General features: G+C 44.0%; 1 protein-coding gene across 2 annotated transcripts; it reads right to left on the reverse strand.

Annotated features, from left to right (window-relative positions):
• Positions 1 to 14,004: 14,004 nt before the first annotated feature.
• CALCB (calcitonin related polypeptide beta) lies at positions 14,005 to 19,349 on the reverse strand. 2 transcript variants are annotated; one of them, XM_027737683.2, is made up of 5 exons: positions 19,276 to 19,349; positions 18,174 to 18,269; positions 17,728 to 17,859; positions 14,791 to 14,978; positions 14,005 to 14,469 (listed from the first exon to the last, which is right to left on the reverse strand). In XM_027737683.2, the coding sequence occupies exons 2-4, from the start codon at positions 18,257 to 18,259 to the stop codon at positions 14,816 to 14,818; spliced, it is 381 nt and encodes a 126-aa protein (XP_027593484.1). In that variant the 5' UTR covers positions 18,260 to 18,269; positions 19,276 to 19,349; the 3' UTR covers positions 14,005 to 14,469; positions 14,791 to 14,815. The 2 variants fall into 2 exon arrangements, with proteins under 2 accessions (XP_027593484.1, XP_027593475.1); XM_027737674.2 differs by lacking the exons at positions 14,005 to 14,469; positions 14,791 to 14,978 and adding an exon at positions 16,380 to 16,918.
• Positions 19,350 to 23,148: the final 3,799 nt, after the last annotated feature.

Consider the following 23,148-nt stretch of genomic DNA (forward strand, 5'->3'; position numbering starts at 1 on the left):
TTCTGTTAAAAACAGGTTGATCACTCCTCAGGCCAGATTTCTAAACTAGCTCTGCACCAAGCAGGTCTTACTAGAAGGACAGAGCCCAGCTGAGCGCTGTGTCCATAAACAAGACAAAATGGGAAGATTTTTCAGAAAATCTTACTTTGGGATACCTTGGCAAAACCCTGATTGAACTTCTTGCTTTGGGCCACAGTTCTTGTATGGGTGGGAAGAGCACGTGGAAACCTTGCCTTCTCTGCAGAGCTGTCAGCCTAGGTCAGGCTGTCAGAGAAATGAAAAATTGGGTTTCCTCTAACTTTCTCTATTGCTTGTACAGCATTAAGTTGCTAGAATAAATCCAAGAGGGAGGCAGAAAAGGAGAAAGGAAGCTCATGTTTTCTAGTAAGAAGATTAAGAAAAAACCTGAGTGGTGATTGTGCAAGGACTTTGGTTGTGTCTTGCTGTAGGCACTGCCCAATTACTGTGAGGGGCAAGACAGAACAAAGGCTAAGCATTGGCTGAGAATACACACAAGTGAGACTATGTAAGAAGTAAAATAGGAGGAGATAAACTGGAAAGGGCTAAAATTCAAACCTTTAATTCCAAGAGAGAAGATATTTCTGCTTCTCCCCCTTTCAATTTTTGGGTGGCCAGTCCTGACTACCAGCTGTATGGAGGAAGAAATGTGCCCTAGTCTTAACAGAATTCGGGATGCTATTTAATCTGCATTGTTGTGGTTTAACCTGACAGGCAGATAAACATTACACATCCACTTGTGCCATCTCCCCCTGATGCCAGTCAGATGAGGGAGAGAACTGGGAAGAAAGAATAAAATTTATGAGTTGAGATAAAGACGGTTCAATAGGAGATAAATGGAAGGGAAAATAATAACAATCATAATGATGATAAAAGAATTAGAAAACACAAAACAAGTGATGCTCAGTGCAATTGCTCACCACTCACCAACTGGGAAGGTCCCAGATGATTGGAGGTTGGCAAATGTCACCCCAATCCACAAAAAAGGCTGCAAGCAGGACCCTGGCAACTACAGGCCTGTCAGCCTGACCTCGGTGCCTGGCAGGGTTATGGAGCAGATCATCCTGAGTGCAATCACACAGCACCTTCAGGATGGACAAGGGATTAGACCCAGCCAGCACGGGTTTAGGAGGGGCAGGTCCTGTCTGACCAACCTGATCTCTTTTTACGATCAGGTGACCCACCTGGTGGATGAGGGGAAGGCTGTGGATGTGGTCTATCTAGACTTCAGCAAGGCCTTTGACACTGTCGCCCATAATATACTCCTGGAAAAGCTGGTAGCCCATGGCTTGGACAAGTGTACCCTCTCCTGGATTAGGAGCTGGCTGGAGGGTCAGGCCCAGAGAGTGCTGGTGAATGGAGCTGCATCCAGCTGGCAGCCGGTCACCAGTGGTGTTCCCCAGGGGTCTGTGTTGGGTCCAGTCCTGTTTAATAGCTTTATTGATGATTTAGATGAGGGGATTGAGTCCATCATCAGCAAATTTGCTGATGACACCAAACTGGGAGGGAGTGTCGACCTGCTGGAAGGCAGGAGGGCTCTGCAGAGGAATCTGGATAGACTTGAGAGATGGGCTGATTCCAATGGGATGAAGTTCAATAAAGCCAAGTGCAGGGTCCTGCACTTTGGCCACAACAACCCCCTGCAGCGCTACAGGCTGGGCACAGAGTGGCTGGAAAGCAGCCAGGCAGAAAGGGACCTGGGGGGACTAATTGACAGGAAGCTGAACATGAGCCAACAGTGTGCCCAGGTGGCCAAGAAGGCCAATGGGATCTTGTCCTGTATCAAAAATAGCGTGGCCAGCAGGAGCAGGGAAGTGATCCTTCCCCTGTACTCTGCCTTGGTGAGGCCACACCTTGAGTACTGTGTTCAGTTCTGGGCCCCTCAGTTCAGAAAGGATATTGAGGTGCTGGAGCGGGTCCAGAGAAGAGCAACAAGGCTGGTGAAGGGACTGGAGCATAAGTCCTATGGGGAGAGGCTGAGGGAGCTGGGGTTGTTTAGCCTGGAGAAGAGGAGGCTCAGAGGGGACCTCATCACCGTCTATAACTACCTGAAGGGAAGTTCTAGCCAGGTGGGGGTTGGTCTCTTCTCTCAGGCACTCAGCAATAGGACAAGGGGGCACGGGCTTAAGCTCCGCCAGGGGAAATTTAAGTTGGATATCAGGAGAAAATTCTTTACAGAGAGAGTAATCAGGCATTGGAATGGGCTGCCCAGAGAGGTGGTGGATTCACCATCCCTGGAGATTTTTAAACGCAGATTGGACGTGGCACTGAGTGACATGATCTAGTAAATGGACTGGATTTGGACCAAGGGTTGGACTCGATGATCTCGGAGGTCTTTTCCAACCCAATCGATTCTATGATTCTATGATTCTATGAAATTGAAGCCTGCACTGTTAGGACGAACCATGTCTCAGTCTCCTGCAAATTACTCTGAGGAAAAAAATGCCTTTAAGCGGAGTCACATTTTCCAAAAGCCATATGCTTTGATATCCAGTAGCAAAACAAATAACTTTTTGTTTCTTATGACAAAGGATCAGATTAATTTGTTAAATTTTACTCTAGGATTACAAGGCATCCTAATAAGCTTTAATGAACTTTCCCTTTAATGAAAAAGAAAAACATTGTAATAAATTGTAAATTATATTTTTTAAAATCATCAGAGGATTAAAAAAATTGTTCTATGGAGGAGCATCTGTACCTTGTTCTTGGGTAATTTCAAGTAGTACGACAGCTTAGCAGTGGTCACCATCAGAAGGAAGCCAGACATCCAAAATGGGATCAGATGAGCTAAATTACTCTGCATATTAGTATATACTTGGATGTTATAATAATATAGTGTTAAAAAGACATTATGTTATGAAGTCACATAGAGGAAAGCCTGAGTATACCAGCTTTCCCTTGATTCGTTATTGCCCAGTTCAAATTGCTGCACTGACTTCTATTCTTTTACTCTTTCTTTTTTTACAAGGTTCTGCCTCGCTGAATAGGCAGCACAGATGGCACCCAATGAACAGTATTTTATAACTCCTCAGCCCTCGTGACACTGCATGTTTCTCAAAGCCCGTGGTATCACCCACTATTTTCTTACAGCACCTGTCATCACTGCCACGTTCAAGCCCAGAACAAATCTGAAGTGACAGCATGATTCTCCCTGCCAGTGGTTCTCTGCCACGAGTGGATACCAGCAATCAGACTATCATATGGTAATTTTGAACCTTTTGATGCTTCCACCAAAGTTTGTGATAGTGTTTTGAAGAAAAAGCATTCTTTTGGGAAGGTGGGAGAGTGGGATTCCAAATTCATTCTACCTTCCCCTCACCCCCAATGTGATCTTTCTTCCAGAGCTGTAGAGTGAAACAATGCTTCACTCACACCACTACTGGCAGGCTTCAGAAGAAACTCCTTCACAGAACCATCAAAAATAAACTTCCAAATACTTTTTTATTTGAAAGGCCAGTTCATTTTATAAACACAATTGACCTTACTATCACATTTTCTCTACTACAGCTTCTCTGTGCTGGACACCCTCTTTTAACTTCCCTACTCAGTACATTAACACATCACTGATAATTATTAAACCATGACAGCAGAGGGAGTACCATACCTCAAGATACCTACCTTTTGGATGAGGCTGTACTGTTCCTCAGCTTCCAAAGGCCAGTTGGGAAAATGCTTCATGTGCTAAAATTGTGTTATTGGTACACACTGGTTTTTGCAACCCACTCTGTGTTGACATACTCTGTGTTCTTGCAGTTATCTGTGATATTTACTATAAGCCATCATCAGATTTCAGCCAACAAGCCTGAAGATGTGTTTCTCTTTAAAGATGTGTAGAAGTCCATTGCTTTGCAGCAAAGTCCTTGAATGTGCTTTTAATTTTATGTCCATTGCACTGGAGCATGCACTTAACTAGGCTTTTTTTGGAATTAGATTGATTATTCTTAGATGAATTCTTATTCTTTTTCTTGGACAGCTACCAAACACAGTTGTTCCAGCTCACTTATACAAGACATTCATTTTTGTGGATGCCTACCTGGAAAAACAGGTCAGGTGCACAGCACAGGCAGGGCTGTGCCTGGCACTGGTCTCGTGTTCAGGGCTGTTCACTGTGATAAAACTCTCTGCATCATTTAGAACCCAATGAATAATTCAGTGGAGTCTCATTACTCTATCAGTCTTTTTTTGTTTACTGCAATATCATCCCAGGGTTCAGCACTCATCTGGCTTTAGGCATAAAACCTGTGGAAAACATAGCAATTCACAAAGGTTGGGGGGAATCTTTTTCTGTGACGCTGGAGTCCTACAAACTCACAGTACCTCTGATTTTCTGTTAATGAGAAAGTCAACTGACCTGAGAAATTAATCGACACATGCATCTTCTTTACTTGCTGTGGCAAAGTTCTTTTCTCTCACAGGCTTAATTTGAATTGAAAACAAAACACAGCGAAATCTGGGGAGGTCTTCCAAGAGCGGGTCAGGATGCTCTGTTCCTCTTACATATTTAGGGTAAGGTCTTTGAATTTTATTCTCTAATGCAAACAAAATAAGGATTGGTGTATACCGCAAAAAATCTACCAGTGTCCCTCTCACACAGATATCAGTCTAACAGACATGTGGCTTGTGACATAAAACACAGCAGGACTTCATTATCACAGAGATACTGTGTAGGGGTGAAGAAAAGTTATCAAATACTTTGAGCAGACCAGCTAGACAAGTGAAAATCTGAAGTTTGTGGTTATTATGATTAAGAGCAATGCTCCTATGCCTGTGAACTTACCTTTGACTTTTTCCATTTAAATATTTATCAGTTAATAATAGGAGCTCCTGCAGAATATAAATTTATTACTGATTAAAAATTAAAAATGGGAAGCATATTTAACATCTTCATTTAGACCAATAGCAATACAAGTAATTGATTTTCCTTTAGACCATCTGAAAAAAAAAAAAAAAACAGAAAGACATTTCTCATTTTCAGTAACTTCTCTTTAGAGAGAGAACAAAATTGGTTTGAACCTGAGTAGCAAGTGCCATTTTATGTGAAAAGACTCAAAAGTTACTCTGACTCACTCACACCTCTTGGTAACTGAGTTATACCAGAGACTTTCTGTGGCTCCTGTGCCCTCTAGCTTCTAGAAGATGTATTTACCAATCAATCCCTTAACTTAAGCAGGTTTATATAGTTTTCATTTCTATGCAGTCACTGAAAACTTGCTAAAACAGAAAGTTTAGCCTTTCCCTGTCTTCTTGCCAGATACAACTTTAACCTCAGACAGAACTGAAGACATGAAAATGTGAAGTCTAGATTCTTTTTTATCTTAAAGGCACTTCATACTTCTGTGGCAATATAAATGTGCTTTATAGGTACACTTTATATTTATATCAATTTAAAGTACTCTGACAGTGCTGTAAAGGATATTTGGCTCACCAAAGAAATGCCAACTGAATTGGATATACAGAAGTTGAGAAAATAGTGAGTTGTGAGAGATATGGGACGCTAAATAAGGTCATTATATGGTAGAGAGCAAAAGTCACCTGATACACAAATTGCAGGCTTTCCTAGTCAGTACACTGAAGCCTGTACCTTTTGAAACCCATCAGGTTTCAGGCTGAATTTCTGATTAGATGGCAAAACCTGGCTGGAGAAGTGAATAGACCCATATGAAAATTTAATCCTGGCATCCATAGCTAGAGATCCCATAGGCTGATGGAGAAAGCAGTTTTCTTGCACAGTTTAAGAGGCTGATGGAGCATGATCAGCTTAAAGTTGGCTGGCTGTGAGAAACAACCAAGTGAACTTTTATTTTGACCTGTTGGAGTGAGCCCAGAGGAGGGTCACCAAGTTGATCAAAGGGATGGAGCACCTCTCCTATTAGGAAAGGCTGAAGGAATTGGGATTGTTCAGCCTAGAGAAGAGAAGGCTCCTGGGAGATTTTAGAGCAGCCTTCCAGTACCTGAAGGGAACCTACAGGAAAAATGGACAAGAGCATGTAGTGACAGGACAAGGGGGAATGGGTTCAAACTGAGAGTAGGTTTATATCAGATATTAGGAAAAAACTCTTTACTATGAGAGTGGTGAAGCACAGGAACAAGTTGTCCAGAGAAGTTGTGGATGCCCCATCCCTGGAAGTGTTAAGGCCAGGTTGGCTGGAGCTCTGAGCAACCTGGTCTAGTTGAAGGTGTTCCTGCCCATAGCAGGGGGTGGAACTAGATGATCTTCAAGGTCCCCTTCCAACACAAACCATTCTATGGTTCTATGATGCCATCACAAGCAACTGAACCAGAAGTGTATTTCACCTGCTAAACTATAAACTTTTGTAAGAGTAGAGGTTTTACCTCAAATTCTACCTGCCACACCATTAGAGTGGCACCAGTGGCAGCCTCTAAAACATAGCTTCTGGAAACGTTGCAAGGGATACACAAATAAGAAATAAAACTTTTGTTGAGAGGAAATATTGGTGATTACAGTGAGATAAAGGTCTTATGGAGCCTGAGGATACCTGGGCTGTTCTTTCTGTGAGTGGAAGACTTTGGCAACCTGTGCTAACAAGAGACAGGACCCAGGGATAAGGTTTCAGTTACCATTGCTGCAGCTGGAGATACTGCTGTTATATGGTGGTATTTCATCATCTTTCAGAGAGTCACTGGAATAACAGAATAGAGACACCAATCCTATCAAAAACTTCAGTCACAAGGACATATGAGTAAGTTAAGTACTAAATGCATCTGGTTTTAAAATATTAAGATATAAAACCAGTGCTTTGACACATGAGGAGCAAGGTAACACATAGTTCTGCCATTGTCTAGTAGAAAAGGGTACAATAAAAATATTTTGTCTCTTCTGAGAACCTGAGTTAGGAAAGAGAAGCAAAAGGCAGCTTCATGTAATGCAAAGAAAAGTTTTTCTATATTGAAATGTGTAATCTTACCAGGAATAAGCTTAAACTAGTAATAGCCAATGCATAAAGTTTATGAAAAAAATCTTTGCCTCCATTGTCAATATGCATCAAGTGTTTAAAATGGCTTGATCTCTCATCTGTTTATCTGTAAATCTAAAAAAAAAAAACCTAAGGCAGTTTTCATCTAAACTCTGCAATTCCAGCATTTAAAGGTCAGATCTATTTCCTTTTTCTATTTAATTCTCTGCTTCTATTACATTAAGAACACAAATCAATATTCATTTTCATAACTAATTTAACTCTTAGATAGTATCTTTAACCACAAAATGATAAAGAAGACTGTTCCAGCCTATGAGGAGAGTATTTCCAAACCTTGTTTGGAAAATGTACTCACACTCAAAAACATTCCTGGCAACATTGTCTTCTTCAGCCTGTCTGGGAGGACGGACGTTAAAAAGTACCTAAAAGTTACTAAGCCTATTTCATAGATAAAATCTTCCTGTCTTCATGGAAGTCACCACACTGAAAGGATTGTCATCCTTCCCCCAATCCACTTGCTTCAAATTCATTTGTAATAATGAGCCATTGCTACCCAGTACTAATAGTAACTATGATGTTGTTCCATATAAAAACATGATTATATCATGAGCTAAAAATGGAATTATAAACTATCTATGCAACTTTTTTAGGAACATATGCTAATTAGAATAATTGGCTCCCTCCACAATAAGACACAGTAAAGACCTATGACAACCTTTCAGACATGTCAGTAGAATAATGGGCAAATTAATGTGTCTGACATAATAGATTTGGACTTTCAAAGTGTTTGCAAAGCTGCAAAGAAAGTATAAAGACTCCAAATAGGCATATGAGGATGCTCCTTCAGTATGGTGGGTTGACCCTGGCTAGATTCCAGGTGCCCACCAATGCCTCTCTGTTCCCTTCCATTCTCAGCTGAACATGGGAGGGAAAATAGAACAAAAGGCTTGTGGAATGAGATAAGGATGGGGAGAAGTCACTCAGCAGTTACCAATATGAGCAAAGCAGACTCAACTTGTGAAAATTAGTTCAATTTATTACCTATCAAATCAGAGTAAGATAACAAGAAGTAAACCCAAATCTTAAAAACACCTTCCCCCACCCCTCTTTCTTCCTGGGCTTAACTTTACTCCCAATTTCCCTACCTCCTCCCCTACCAGCAGCACAAGGGGATGAAAAACTGGGACTGTGGTCAGTTCATCACATGTGGTTTCTGATGCTCCTTCCTCTGCAGGTACAGGACTCCTCAAATTCTTCCTCTGCTCTGGAGTGGGGTCCCTCCCATGGGACACAGTCCTCCACAAACTTCTCTAACATGAGTCCTTCTCATGGCTGCACTTCTTCACAAACTGCTCCACTGTGCATCCCTTCCACAGGGTGCAGACCTCCATGGGCTGCAGGAGCACTGCTGCCTCACCCTGGTCTGCATCACGGGCTGCAGGGGAATCTCTCACAGAAGCCACCCCTGCTACCAAAACCTTGCCACACAAACCCAATACCAGCAGAAACAGCCTGAGAGGAAGCAAACAAAAAGTGAGCAAAATCTCTGGTTTTCTAAACAGCAAAAGAAAATTGTTCCTTATGATTATGATTTCTGACTTGCAGCAAAGCTATACAGGAAAATTGTTGGCTGTGCAGCAATAGAGGTCAGTGGAATCTACCAGGAAGGGGACAACTGGGGTCCATAAGCTATCTCCTTCAGCCCTAGCAGAGGAGGAGTAGGCAACCTCCAGCATGCCCAATGCTCTGGGTCACAGCTGCTGTGGGAGGACGGGAGCCAGTGAGAGGCAGCAAAGCAGCTGACAGTATTGTCATACCAGGCAATGGGCAGCTCATGCAGTAGGATGAAGCCTTTATATGCCTCTCTCTTGGGGGCCAAAATGATCACTTCAGCCACCAGGCAAGGCTGGGGCTTCAGCCTGGGGAAGCAGAAGATATCAATCCCTCTTCCTGCCCTGTGAAAGGACTGGGGCACAGCCTGCCTTTGGGGCACGTGGCAGCCCTAGAGCAACTTGCCTTAAATCAACCCTCCAGCCCCCAGAACCAGGTACATCCAGCCTTTCTGAGCTGGCTGACAGAGAGAACTTTGAGATAAGAGAACACCTGCAGTGCTTGGCAGGACACAAAACACCATGTTAAGAAAAACAAAGTACCATACTGAAAACACTAATCTGGCTGTCCTCTCCACCTTCTGTGCTCTGATATGATAGGTGGCCTCTCAGAGGAACACCTGAGGTGTCTGGCAGGCAGCTCCCAAACAGCACTGCTTCTGCATCCTCACTTTGTAATTACACAAACTGTTCAGCATTTAAAGCCGTCATAGCTTCCTCTCCTTTGCTTCATCCCAAGGCAATTTCCTTTCTTAAGCATAGCTGCTGGCATCTCAAGTGCTCATGTTTGCTGGCTATCTTGGAAGCAGTTATTCAAGACAACCTTGGCCAGGGTTACTCAAGCCTGTTGTACCTGTGCCTCTACCAAACGACTGTCACCTGCAGATGACCACACTCCTTGCCATGCAGGCTCCTCTGAGAGTGGCTTCAAGGCTCCCAAAGAGCAGTTGGAAAGCCAAATGGATATATGTTGTAGTTCATGGACACTGGACAGATTAATGCAATGTCAAATTGGCTCATGTGCTGATGTGACAAGATGTTAGGAAAAGCCATTGAAAAGGAGAAGAAAACAACAGAAGTAAATAGAAAGCTAAATAAGCAAGAGTGTAATCATTCTTTTGTGGACAGCCAATATGAGCGTAATGCAAATGGGAGTGTTTTCTCACACATTACAGGGGTGGAAAAAACCTGCCCAGAGGCATACATTCAGACTTTTAAAGGCAATATGTGCTTTCGTGGAGGTGACACTAATAATTTAGTTGGAATCCCAGCTCAGTCCCAGCCAAAAGAGTAATTGGTGAAAATAAGAATTATGATAAAGCCAAGAATAGAAAGAAAAGAGAAATGTTGCAATGATTCTGATTACTCCATCAAATGGGAAATTTCATAGAGATCAGAAATCTCATGGAGAAAGTATTGCAATGCTTGGCATAATTTAGAAGTGGGAATTATTTACTTTCTGCAGGAAAAAAAATAGTTACCATACTCCTTGGACATCTTCTGTGATAAAGAACAGTTTTAGAAGGCAAAAGTAGAGGATAACTCTGTACAGAACCGGGGAAGGATGGGGTGCATTTTAGAACAATAGAGCCAGCAAATGTGTGCACTGTGCAGACCCCTTCCAGCTGCCAGGGCATTCAACTGACTGTCAGAAGCACTGAGCATGGCCAGCTTGGAACCAAGCTGCCAGTGTTCAACATGGGTGAAGCCAGGCTGGAAACATCCATTTTATCACTAACCAGTGTTCACCTGTTTTGAGACAGTTCAGTCCAGGAAAACACACAGACCCAAATTCTCCATCACATTTTAAACTATTCACCTTGTGGAGATGTTCAATCTGCTAATTAGACATGACAATACTGGATTAGATAACCAATAGCAAAATTTACTACTGCCTGCTATAAGTTGCTTTTGGCAGTGTTCAGTGTCACAAGCAATAGCATTAGCTCTGCTCCTTTCTCACACTGCAGATAATGGAAGCTTTCAGGAAGATGAATTAAATTTCACTAACAGAAGGAAAAAAAAGATCTAAATATTGGAGAGAGACACAGTGAAAGTCCAGTTGGGTTATTTCAAAATGATGCTCTAGTGATATGTGCAGCGATGTCCTGGTGAATGATCCTGAATCAAAAACTCAGATATAGGAGCAGAAGACCACCTGCCCTTTGACAAGAAGCACACAGCTGAACAGCTCCTGCCTCTCTGTTTTGGCAGCTGCAAAGGTCCGTGGGGACACATGTTGATATTAGTTCCTGTTATCCATCACCTGGCACGGCACCAGCTGGCCCATGGCTGCCTGATGCCCCATGTGGTGCACAGCGGATCTGGAGGCTCATGACAACAGCAGGCAAGCAGGTGAGTTTGCCTTGTGTCATCATCCCAAGTGGCTACCCCTGCTCATGTCCAGCTGGAAGCTGCACCCACCGGCAAGGCAAAAGCATCTGAACGATCCCTGGATGCCCTCCTCTCACTGTCACTTGGCACAAGATGGTGCTTTTTTACCTGCCGTCGGCTCAGAGCAGAGAACTGGGCAAAATTCATAACCTTTCCTGGGCCCATGTGGTGCATGTGCCCATATTTGTACAGGAAAACCAAAACACTAGAAAACAGTCTGCAAATTTAAAAACTCTATAGCTACATGAATACAATCTACAATAAATTATCCTCAGATATTTCTTTCTTGGAAATTTCTTCCCCTTTTCCGTTTACTTGAAAAGTACTCTCTCAAAACCTTCATTTGCACATGGATTAAAAAAAAACAAAACCCTAGTGGTTGAAGAAAACAGACAAATATCTGAAGACATCAGAACAAAACTATAGTCATGATGATATGCCTCATAAAAAGAATACAAACACTCATGAGTGACTGATCTGTAGTGTCTTTGATGACTGAATACTAAGTAACTTGAGTTTGATGCCACTCACAGATATTGCACTAACACTGTATTTTCCACCTGCTTTAAGCATGCTTAGAATGGCAATGTAATTAAAATGGAAAGATAAGTACATTAGAAACCATACTTTCCCTTATTAAATGCTAATTCCAAACAAGATTTGCTCTTGGGGTAGAAGTTTTGGGTTTATTTAAGAGCTGATAATTTTGGGTAATATTACTCAGAACGGTACTTTTTAAAAATGGAAACAATTCCTTCCACTTGTTCGCAGTCAGTTGAAGGGATTGACAACCCTCTAGAGTCTCTGCAATTCCTTCTACCGTGTCTTCTGCCTTAAAGTAAAAATAATTAAAAAAAAAATTTAAAAATATTAGTTTTTACATCTCTGCTTCTCTCGTTTCAAGAACAACCTGCTTCTTCTGAAAGCAGCAATGAGCAACTCAGTTTCCTGGTGAAGGGTTTCTATCGCTTCACATAATGGAAAAGGATGTAAAGGTCCTTAATTTTTTTCATATTCACCCTTGCTTCCATAGTGCTTTGGCACTCTGTCTTTTACAGGGATATGTATAGGTGAGTGTATTGAATTTCTGTACAGACATTCTAATGAGAAAAGAGACAGAAGATATAACAGGAATAGATCTTGAGACAGGAAAGTAGCTATTTCTTCCTAAGGAAAAAGAAAACAACAATTTAAACAAAAAGCATGTATCAAAAGTTCCATCCGATATTTCTACAACCAAGACAATGTAAAAACCAGCACTAAGGTTACTATAATGTTTTACATGTAAGGTTTGTGTTTTGGTGTACAATGTTAGCCTGAGAAAATCCCTTTGTCTGACAGAAAAAACGTATAACTTCATTAAAGTGAAAAGAAGGACTAACAATTTTTAGACTAGATGGACGCTACTGACGCCATTCAATTACACAAAGCAGTCTCAGGTGTCTCTCAGTAGAGAATGGCCGTAAATGGAAAAAATAATCTGCCTGACCATTTAGACTTTGAAGCCAGCAGGGGTCTAGGAATGCTGCCTGGCTTCTTATTGAATATGAATCACTAAATTACATGTATTCATCCCAATAACTGTGCTTAGTGTTTTATCTTGGAGAAGATTAAGCTGTTACGTGCTGTGGTAGGGAACAAAAGAGACACACTGCCGCCTGTGCCCAGAGGATCTGCACTGACAGGGAAACGTGTTGGTGTTGCTGAGGTAGCCAGGTGACCCCAGCATATGACCTCCCACTTCATGTAAAGAAAAATGGGGAAAAATACCTGAAACATGGTAGAGAATGCTTACAGGCTCCAAAACTGGCAGTTTGGTCTAACCCAAGCAGATTCTTGCACAAAGATAGTGTGGTGGTTCACCATGCAGGTATAAGACACCCAGTTACGGTCAAACTCAGATACTTCAGGGAAAAATGAAAAAAAAAAAAAAAAGCACTAGACTACCTCTGGGCAACGAATTTGAAAGCCAAGCCTGAACATCCCTTCTTTGCCCATTTAAGCACTGGAACTTTTCCCTATAAACTGGCTTATATCTCCTACAAGATCTACTTTGTACACTGACTTACCAGGGCTGAAGGGTTCACAGAGGAGTAAAATCATAGCCACGAACGAGCATGGTATAGAAGTGTCGTCACTGGAAAGCCTTACTGACTGTTTCTACATCGGGCTGACCAAGCTTCTCTTTTGCTATTACACCTGCAGCAGAGACAGACAGAGACATTGTGAGAGCCTTAACCTCTACTTTGCACAGCAAGGTAGAGTCGTCTTCCTCACTGGATGTATTCAAGAACCACCTGAACGCAATCCTGTACAATGTGCTCTAGGACGACCCTGCTTGAGCAGGGAGGTTGGACCAGATGAGCCACTGTGGTCCCTTCCTTTACTCATTCTGGGATTCATCTGAACTGATGAAGCAGATTTTAGGGTCAGGCTGTAAAGCATGAAACAAATCTAAACAAATATCTGACTCAGCTACTAAAGTGAAACAGCAGCAGCTTTAAGAAGGAAGTTGGCAGCACTACTTAGAAGTCCATGGAATGCTTCCAGCTACCCTCTTTTCCACTCACTCTAATTATTTATCCCTGATCCCTAAATAGACTCTGTCTCAGGATTGCTTCAAAGAAATGTACATTTCCGTAGCTTCTTTTCTCTTCCTTTCTAATTCACTTTTTTGACCTTACACAAAAATCTACAGAGTATGTTAGGCCATTACATCTGAACTACATCCTGTATAAAAATATTTGGTCTTAAACCACATATGATGAAATTTGTCTCCATGGTTTTACTCAATGTAACTGTGGCTTCTCTTTATTTTTCTAGCAGAAGCCTTACTAAGTCGTGTCTTTTGATTGTTTGCGAGTTTTTTTTAAGATATATATAAAAAGCAGCTATTCTTCCTGTTCTGAACTTTTGTCTCAAATTCTAGCATTATAGTTAATAATGCCAGAGCAGATCAATGGGCTAGCTGATCTGCAATGATGTTGGCTTAGAGCCAAATGTTTCCATAAGTGGATCCAAAGGAAAAATCAGTTTCTCAATCCAAGTGTATCTAAAATACCTTTTTTAATTTTGCGTAAATTCACAAATAATACAATATTGAAGTGATTTTTTTTTAAACATACTGTACAATCAGGTTAGTTGTTTTACATCAAGGCACAGCACACTGTATAATACACATGCCTTGCCAGGCAGCAGTTTAGTATAATCCCCGAGATTTGGCAGTAGGGCCAGGATAAGTAGCATGGATCACATAAGCTGGAAGATAAATAAATAATAGATGCTGTCACATTTTATTTGAAATAGAGTTGCATATAAAAAGAATATACAATAATTTAACTTTAATAACTAGATTCTCTTGTACTATACATAACAGAAGTGTTTTCATTTGTATTAAATAAAACATTTTCAATATTAGGATGAAAAATTAATCTTCTTTTTGGCTGTCTTGGTTTATGGAGAAGAGCTGCTTCCATTAGAAATTAAAGTCGAGTTTTCAGTCTCATTGCAATCTGAAAGAAAGAAAACCAGAGTTACTGATATGTTGATAATGAAATGCTACTGGTAAAATAAGCAAATAATTGCAACCAAATTGTTGTGTTTAGTTAATGTTCTGTGAAGATAGTTATCCAAGCAGGACATCTACAAAAGCTCTTCTGCACAGTCCAAACATGCCTTTGTTCTATTTGTAACATTTTTTCTTTATACTGTTACTTGCCCTGCTTTCTCAGAGGTTACCACTGTAGGTCTGTTACTCGTGCAGCAAAACTAAAACTTGGGTAATGGCACAGGCTAACTGCACCTTGGGATTCCGACTATTGCAATGCATTTACCATGTTCACATTATCACACAGCTTTTTATATCTGAACGCTTCTTCTTCGCCTGCCAAAGGCCTTGGATCCCACGTTGGTTGGTACGAAGTTGTTCTTGCCCACTCCCCCTGACCTGCTCAGGAAGTCTGCCAGGCGGTGGGTCACGCAGGTCGCCGTGTTGCACGCCCGCTTCTGTGCTGTTACACTGCTTTTCGGAAGGAAAAGGAAGAGTTAGTTCCCACAGCACACACCCTGCATGCAAGAGAACATCAGTAAAGGACGCTATGACTAGGAAAGATTCTTCCATAGCAGAAAAAGCAGGCTTGCTGCGCAGCGAGCATTTGTCACCTTCTGTGTGTACAGCTTACAAGTGCTAAAAGATGCATCTTCACAGTTTTCTAAATGTCAGGCTTACTTTAAAAAAGGTGGCCAAGCCCTGCCTTTCCTGGACAGTTGGACTGGAGACTAAGCCAGCCCACATTTTCAGGAACACCTGAGCTATTGCCTGCCTCCAGCTAGGCATGACCACTGAGAGGTGCCAAGGAGGTCCAGATCTAGAGCATTTAACCAGTTTCTGCTTCATCCAAAAGCTCAGATCTGCATTTTGGTTGTGGTGCAACCACAGTGCAGGGCAGAAGCAGGCACTGATCTCTCACTTCTCACTTCAACACCTATGCTCCACAACACCCAGAAAGCACATGGAATTCCAGCATCACTGATGACTGCGGGAGCTTTGTCAGTGACTCTCATAGGGTTGTACATGCACAGCAGCTGACTAGCTGCTTTCAGAGGCTGAACCACATAAAAACACTGCTTCCAGGTACTTAGTGGGAATGAGGGAAACCTCTCTTTCCTGCAATTAGACCTTTGTCTGCTACAGCACTTCACCATGGGAATAGGTCACAGACCTCAACAGTATTAGTTCTGTGCTCAGAGTTCAGCCTGCAGCTAACAGTTTTGCTAGATAGGAACTTCAAGGTATGCTCATTCACACAGTCCTTGCTTGAAGAATTTTCTACTAAAGCATTGACTTTTTCTTGCAGTAGGAGGGATTTTTGCCAGATAACCATCACAAGACAGTTTATTAATGTTAACAATGAAGAATGTTTGTAACACCAATGCCAATTTTTTGAATTACAAGATAGATAGATGCAGTAATGCAACAGAACTAATTCCATCCTTAATTCAAGATAATATAATGTAGGTGAATTAATATAAATATTTTAAAGGTACACAAGTTTTATATATACTAGTGCAAAGACCTACTGTAAAATAAGAAAAAAGGAAAAGAACACAAAATTCTTACCTGGACACGTTCAGTACCCAGTTTTAAACAGGATTACATTTCTAGTTTGTTTGAATGAATATGCATGAGCCTTCCCTGAATTCTTTGCTTCTCAGGTTCTTTACCAAGAGGATTGTATGCATGTCTGATTACAGCACTACATATCAATGTATATGTATAACTTTGACTTCTGAGTTCTCTTTCAGTTTTTCTAGAAATTACTATCATTGCCTCTCTTGAACATTAAGACAAGTTACAAAATTTTTCTAGCCTTACCTAGAAATCTCACATTCTAAAACAAGTTATTAAACCAAGCAGATCTAATCCTTATAGAAAAATAGGTTTATTGAACAAGTGCATGGGCAAGCACAAAAGAAAGAATCTACTTTTATATTTAGCAGCCAGAAATGAAGAGCCTTGTTTAAAATTTTTTTAATCAGTGTCTAAGAAAATCATTTGAAATGTCAAGGCAGTGCTGATCATTTTTATTTATTTTTTTCCCTAGCTTGGTATGCATGTTATATTCTCTGTCTTCCTAACATTAGGTCCATCTCAAACATTCTCTGTCGAAAACAGAATCAAAAGAACATAGCAAAGTTAGCAATCAAAGTTAGATCCACATGCATCAAGTTAAAAAAAGGGAGAGGGGGAGAAATAAGCATGTCTAGTTGTTTCCTAGGGGTTCCCCATAGTTTGTATAGCGTTCATGTTCCAGGTCACTCAGCACATTTCGTTTCTTGCCAGGAGTTCCAGCCCCAACGTCAGTGCGAGGGTAAGTTTGCAATTTGTGCAATTCTTGAGACAGTTTGCCCAGCACACAAGTACTCAGACTGGCACAGCGTTTGGAAATGGGTCTATCCAGGCTGCAGGGGGGAAAAAAATAAAGACATGCCAAAGGAAGAGTAACCTCAAACATGCACATTCATGCCATTCTCCCTAGAAAAAAAATCTACAGTTAGTTAACTTAAAAATTAATTCAAAATAAATCCAAACCCTCTGCATCACATCCCATGCAAGGCAAGTTCATACAAAAGCAGTCAGAAGGAAAATACTATTTTTCAATGAATCCAACTTTGTTGACAAGCAAGTTCATTAGCCTTTTGGATGCTCATAGTCAGAGGTCAGGAAGCTTAACTTCCCACATCTTCCAGCATGCTGCTCAATCTCTCATACATCACCATGCATTGCAATGCAAATCCTGTTAGGATAATGCAAATGCTCTTGCATGCCTTTGGTCCAAGGGAGAGTGATGCTGCGTGCATTAGGAGGAACACATCCCCTCTGCCAGGGACTTTCCATGCCTTACAACAGCATGCACCTTCATGACAGAGAATCCAAGAGTGACTGAATCACCCCTAACTCTCCACTAGAAGACATACCTTTTGATGCCATATTTTTACACAACCTACTCATTCAAGATCAAATCGCCCTCCACTTTCAGATGTAAAAGACAGAAGCAGGTTAACTAGATGGAAGACATTGTCCAACACCAGTATTAGCATGTCTCTGCAGTATCATCCTTTACCAGTTAGCTGACCACAGTTAGCCATAACCCCGAGAAAACAAAAAAAATCTTGAACTTGCAAAGCATCTGCTAGGATGGTTTTTGCTAAATTTCAAACATGTAACATTGCCCCATTGCCTTTCTCCTGCCCAGGACTGCAGTCCTTACCTGTTCCCCTCAGAGGCTTGCTCCAGCTCTTCTGCTGTCATCTGTATGAACTCTTTCACCAGCGCATTTAATAACCTCCGAGCTTCGTAATCACTGAGCGTCACTCGATCCGTTATGGACTCCAAGCCAGGTCTGAGCAGAGGCAAGCACAACAGGGTGAATAAAATCCAGGCTGCTGCAGAAAGGCACACGCAGGAGAGAGGGGTCTGACATGCGTTTTGCTGCATGTCATTGACAATGTCGTTCACCGATGTGAATATGCAAGCCACCCTCATGCGCAGCGTTAGGCATTTTACAGATGTAATCGAAAAGCCACAATATCAAACACAGCATAAAAAGCAGCCACATCTCTCCTTCACTATAGTATCTTTCCCTCCTAGACCTCTAAAGAATATTGTTTTCATACCATTCAGACATAGCACTCAGCAACAGGACCAGCTTCTTACCTGACTGGGGCTGCCTGGAAGCTGTCCATCTGGCACACAACCAAGGCATAAACAGCAAGGAAAGATGAAATCTTCAGCATAACCATGATTTCCTCTCTACAACAAAGAGGTACATCAAGCAATGGCTGTTTTCCAACCCTCTCAATCCTGCAAGTTCCACTAAAGAGGTCACTGATTCTTAGCCACAAGTAGCACAAATACTAACAGCTTATATTTTTTTTACGTTACCTTTCCTTTTATTTTGATTATTTTTATTGTGCTTTGGTTTTCTCAAAATTTTAAGATAGCTTAGCACTATTACAGGGCAGAAAAATGTGGCTTTTCAGACCTGCAGTTTTGTACAGCTGTTTGCATTCAGCTTAATGCACCTCCCCCCAAACTGATGGAAAAGACATTCCTCTAGCTACTGCACACAATGTCATAGACAGTGTGTCCAACATGAACAGATAGCTATGGGATACAAGCCACAAGGGAAAAAAAAATGTTTAGCGTTTAACATTTTTAAGAATGAAGTGCCCCTGTTAGCATTTTACCTGAAGATACTTGCTTCTTGGCAATCAGCACACTAATACTCCAGATTACACTATAAGAACTAAGTAGTTTAATTTTAATAAATGTTTCTACTCTAAAACCAGAAAAAAGATAAGTTAAAAATCAGTCATAAGAACAAAATCTCTAAAAAAAAAAAAAATCTGTAATTGAAGACAGCTGCTTTGAGATGCACATCTCTTTCTCACAGCATCGGTTCCCTGGACTCAAAGGAGCACATCCTAACTAGAACATCATCTTCATTTCTGCCAGCTCCCAATACTCGACGGGGCTCACGGGAACGACGAGACACCTTCCAAAGGACGCCCCGCTTCCCTACGGCTCTGTGACCAGCAGCCGCACCGCTTTGCAGGGAGCGCCGGTCCCGGCCGTACACTCCACGCCGTGTGGGCGCGGTAAAAGGAAGTGAGAGACCGCGGAATAGCTGCCTCCCACCTGCCTTGGCACAAGTACATGGACGGAGGCATCACGGCCCCGCACCCCGGGAGAGAAACAGGGCTGCCGCGACCCGCCCCGCGCAGGGAGCCGGACCGGGAGCCGGCGCGGAGCTTACCGGCGGTGCGGCGGGCAGGAGAAGGAGGAAGAGGAGGGTGCTGTCGGTGCGGGTGTCACCGCTGCTCCGCGCTGTCACGCACCGCCGCCGGCTCCCTTTTATACCTGCCGCCGCCGCCGCCTGCGTGGGCGTTCGCGCGCGCCCGCCAGCCAATCACCGCCGCGGCCGCACGACGGGCCCCGCTCCGCCATTGGGCGCCAGGGCCCGGCTCGGCGGTGACGTCATGGACCGCTCCCCGCGCGTCCCATTCACAAAAATCGGGCGCGGGGCGGGCGAGGCGCCGGCGGGCACTGCGGAGGGAGGGAGGGAGCGAGGGAGGGAGCGCCGGGGGGACCGTTCCTGCCGCTCCCCCGCGGGAGCGCTCACGCGTGGCGACCTCTGCAGCAGCGGGACCGCATTGCAGAGCGGGGCCGCTCCCTCCCCGGGAATTCCCGCCCCCCCCGCCCCGGGCAGCCGCCGCGGCTCCAGCGGGGAGCCCGAGTGCCCCGACAGCAGCGACGTAAGGGCGGGCGGGGGCCCCGCGCTGGCGGGGACAGGCGAGATGTGCACTGGGGTACGCGGTGCTCGCGGCCGCCGCCTCCCCAGCGCTGATCCCCGCACGAAGCGTGCACCCCAGGGAACCCTCGGTGCCCCGGCAGAAGAGGGAGCGCTGGCGGCCGATGCCCGCCGCTCCTCACCGGAGCGACGGACGCTTGGCACCTGCGAGCAGCTCCGCGGCGGCAGCGAGCGGCGCTCCGTGCCGTGCCCTGCCGGGCGCACATACCGCCCCCCACCCCGGGACGGGTCCACCTAGTAACTCCGCAGTCCTAAAGGAAACCATCATCATTGTCGTCACCATCTCCATCACACAACTTTAGGGACAGGTGCAGCGCCTTTCCGTGCACGGAAGAGGCACCTGGCAAGGGGGGATCGCCCCCGCGCTGCGCGGCGCTGAACCCCGCCGGCGGGGATTACCGGGCAGCTGCGCGCTGCCCATGCATCACCCGCCGAGCACCCTCTGTCACGGCGGGCGGCACCGCACCTGCCTGCGCAGGATGTTTGCCCTGGTGGTGTGTTTGCCCAGGCGCAGCAAGTACCGGCCCGGCGGGGGCGGCCACGGGGAGACGCGGCTCGACGCGGCACGGGGGTGGGAGAACACCGCTGGGAGGGGGAGAAGCGGGTCGGGAGGGATGCTCGGCAGCGCCTGGGCGCGGAGACTGCTCCCACCGTCCCCCGAGAGCGCCTTTCCTGCCCGCCCGAAGTTGCTGGTCGTTTGCAGAGGACGACGGCACCGGCAGTCGCCGGCAGCGGGCGATGGGTCGGGCGGGGGGCGCACAGGGACCGCGGCCGGAGGAGGCGGGCGGGGGGCGCGGCCAGTCCCCGGGACCCCCGGCGCGGCGCGGCCACGCCCATCCCCGCCCCTGTCCTCAGTCCCCTGCATTGCCTTGGTGCTTCCTGGCTCCCGGCGGCTGCGGACACCGCCGGCGGCTTCGGTGGGTGACGCCTGTGCCGCTGTCGCCCGCAGTGACACGGTGGCGAGCGAAGCCCCGCGCACAGAGCGCGGGCGCTTCGGGGGCGGGTGCCCAGCGCGGCTGGATCGCTCGTTGCATTGTCAAAATGGACGGGGAGCTTTCCTGGGGACATCCCGGCGGCTCCTCGTTTATGTTCTTGCAGAAGCCGATGGCACGGGTCACTCCTGGCAGCTGGAGCCGGGTGTTTCGCTGGAAAAATTTGGGGAGAGCCGCGGGGCGGGTGATGTTTTATTGATGCGAGTTTAGCTGGGAAGTTTAGAAAGAAACACTGACATACAAAAAACCACAGGCGAGTCGCTGTCCGTGAGGTGAGGGTTTATTCTTTACCTCTCTGTCAGCCTTTAGGGTGCCAGCCCCCCTTGGCCGCCCCTGCTCCCTCCCCTCCCAGCGCGGGGGTGGCCACCGGCAGGCGCTGCGACGCTTCCACGCCCTCGTTTTGCAGAACGACGATTGCAGAGCCCTTTAGTTTTTTGAGCTCTCGATTCTGGTTTTTTTCCAGACAACAACCCAAACCACTTTTCTTGGTTTTTTGGTTTAGGGTTTTTTGTTGTTTTTTTTCCTAACACGTCTTCGTAGCTGCAGCCCTCACAGAGGGATGATCTCTAGAAGGTTTCTTCCTCCCCTCGGCACAGCCAAATTTGAAAGTTCGTTTTAAAGGGCAGCTCCCTCGCACGTATGCTCATCTCGGAAATCCCCAGGGAGAAGGAGTTTAAGTATTTGATTTTAAATCTCTTCCGATTTCAGGACTCCCGTTCTGATTTCAAAGTATTTTTTTCTGAAGTTGCATTTACGAGCATTAAGCAGCACCTAAAGAAACGGCTCGGCATCTCTTTTGCTGTTTTAATGTGATTTATACAGTTACACCAGCAGAAATAAAGTGTAGGAATTTAAATGATTGGACTTCCAGCCTGACAGTTATTCTCTCTCTCCACAATTCCACTGTTCCTTTTCTCTTCCCATGTTAACAGTTAATCGTTCACATTTCCTTTGCAGAATTATGTACTCCTTCTCCAAATAGAATATTCCCGTTTTAAAGTTAAAAAAAAAAAAAAAAATCCAGACCATTCTGTTGTAATAGCATATTTCAGTTTACTCCTTCAGGGAGGAAAAAGCTAAATTTTTTTTATGGTTGATTCCAGTCAGTTCAAGTCCTTCTCTTGCCAGTGCAACTCCGTCCCAGGCTGGAGCCTGTAGGATGCAGTGATTACAGGATTTCAGGTGCCAACATTTCTACTTTAAACTTTCACAGGAAGAAACGTAAATTTAAACCAACAGGTACGAATGCCAATAGATCTACTTTTGTGCACGTATAGATGATATAGCACTTGGATGTTGGCAAGCACTTTGGCTGCTCCTTGCCAGCGCTAATGGAGGGACTCCCAGCTGGAATGCTTATCCTATTTTTCCCCCACAGCTATATGTCATCTGGTCTCCCCAGATAGATTTGCTTTTTGCAAATCTCTCTTCTCTTGTATGTAAGATGAAGAAGAAGGGGAGTTGACGAGTTTGTGTATTTGAAGCTGTAAAAAAGATACAGGATTTTTACAGAATAATGGTCTGCTGTTGCTTGATAAATCCAAAACTAGAGGTTAAGTATTCATGGAAAAACTAGCAGAGAGGGGTATTTTGCAGTATTGCACTAGGAAAGTAAGACATTTGCTGAGACAATCTGTTCCGAAGAACTTGTTCTGCTTTCTCCAGTGCCTGATAATATATCAGGTAAAATAATCAATGGGTATAAGTTAAAACAGATGAAATGAAGAGCTACAGAATTACTAGATTTTTTTTATTATTTTAAGAAATCAGATTATCTAATGCAACCCACAGCTCCAAGTAAAAGGAATTTCTTTTTCAAATAAATTTGTTTAAATTTGTAGAGAATAAGAAAAACCTGGGTTATTCTAAAGTGACTTTCTCTACACTAGATGCAACTTCTTACAATATTATACTCTTTGATATAATTCAACCAATGCATTTGAAAGTGTGGCCATTTCATCTACTGTAAATATTGCCATTATGTCAACAAGCCACAGACACTGCAGTGAAGTTCTTAAATGTTACCAACTGACATACTGTTAAAAAAAATAACACATTTATCTATTCTGTTGCAATTTTTGTTCAATAAGAAAATACAATTCTTCAAGAAAGACAAGACTGTGAGCTGCAGAGATAAAATGTCCATTCCCAATAATGGTTCATAGCAGAGAAAAGCAGACTTTACAGAAAGGAGAGGGTAGACTCCGGTGATGCCACAATCTACAGATCCAGTAAGTTCTTCACAAGGGAGATGAGCATGATTCAGGTTTCTGCTCTAAGTTTGTGCTTCATATCACCTAATTAAGCTTTTGTAGATAGGGATAAT

The sequence above is a fragment of the Pipra filicauda genome, unplaced genomic scaffold, assembly GCF_003945595.2.
Source record: "Pipra filicauda isolate LSUMZ 115617 unplaced genomic scaffold, ASM394559v2 scaffold26_size5592650_pilon, whole genome shotgun sequence".
NCBI classification, from domain to species: domain Eukaryota; kingdom Metazoa; phylum Chordata; class Aves; order Passeriformes; family Pipridae; genus Pipra; species Pipra filicauda.

Bases quoted from the DNA above. Each gene is read 5' to 3' on its own strand.
- CALCB (XM_027737674.2), bottom strand. From the start codon at position 18,259: ATGGTTATGCTGAAGATTTCATCTTTCCTTGCTGTTTATGCCTTGGTT. The intron at 17,860-18,173 runs GTAAGAAGCTGG...GCCTCTGCTCAG, and splicing joins TTCCAGGCAGCCCCAGTCAG to ACCTGGCTTGGAGTCCATAA. The intron at 16,919-17,727 runs GTAAGGACTGCA...TCCCCCCTGCAG, and splicing joins CAAGCCTCTGAGGGGAACAG to CCTGGATAGACCCATTTCCA.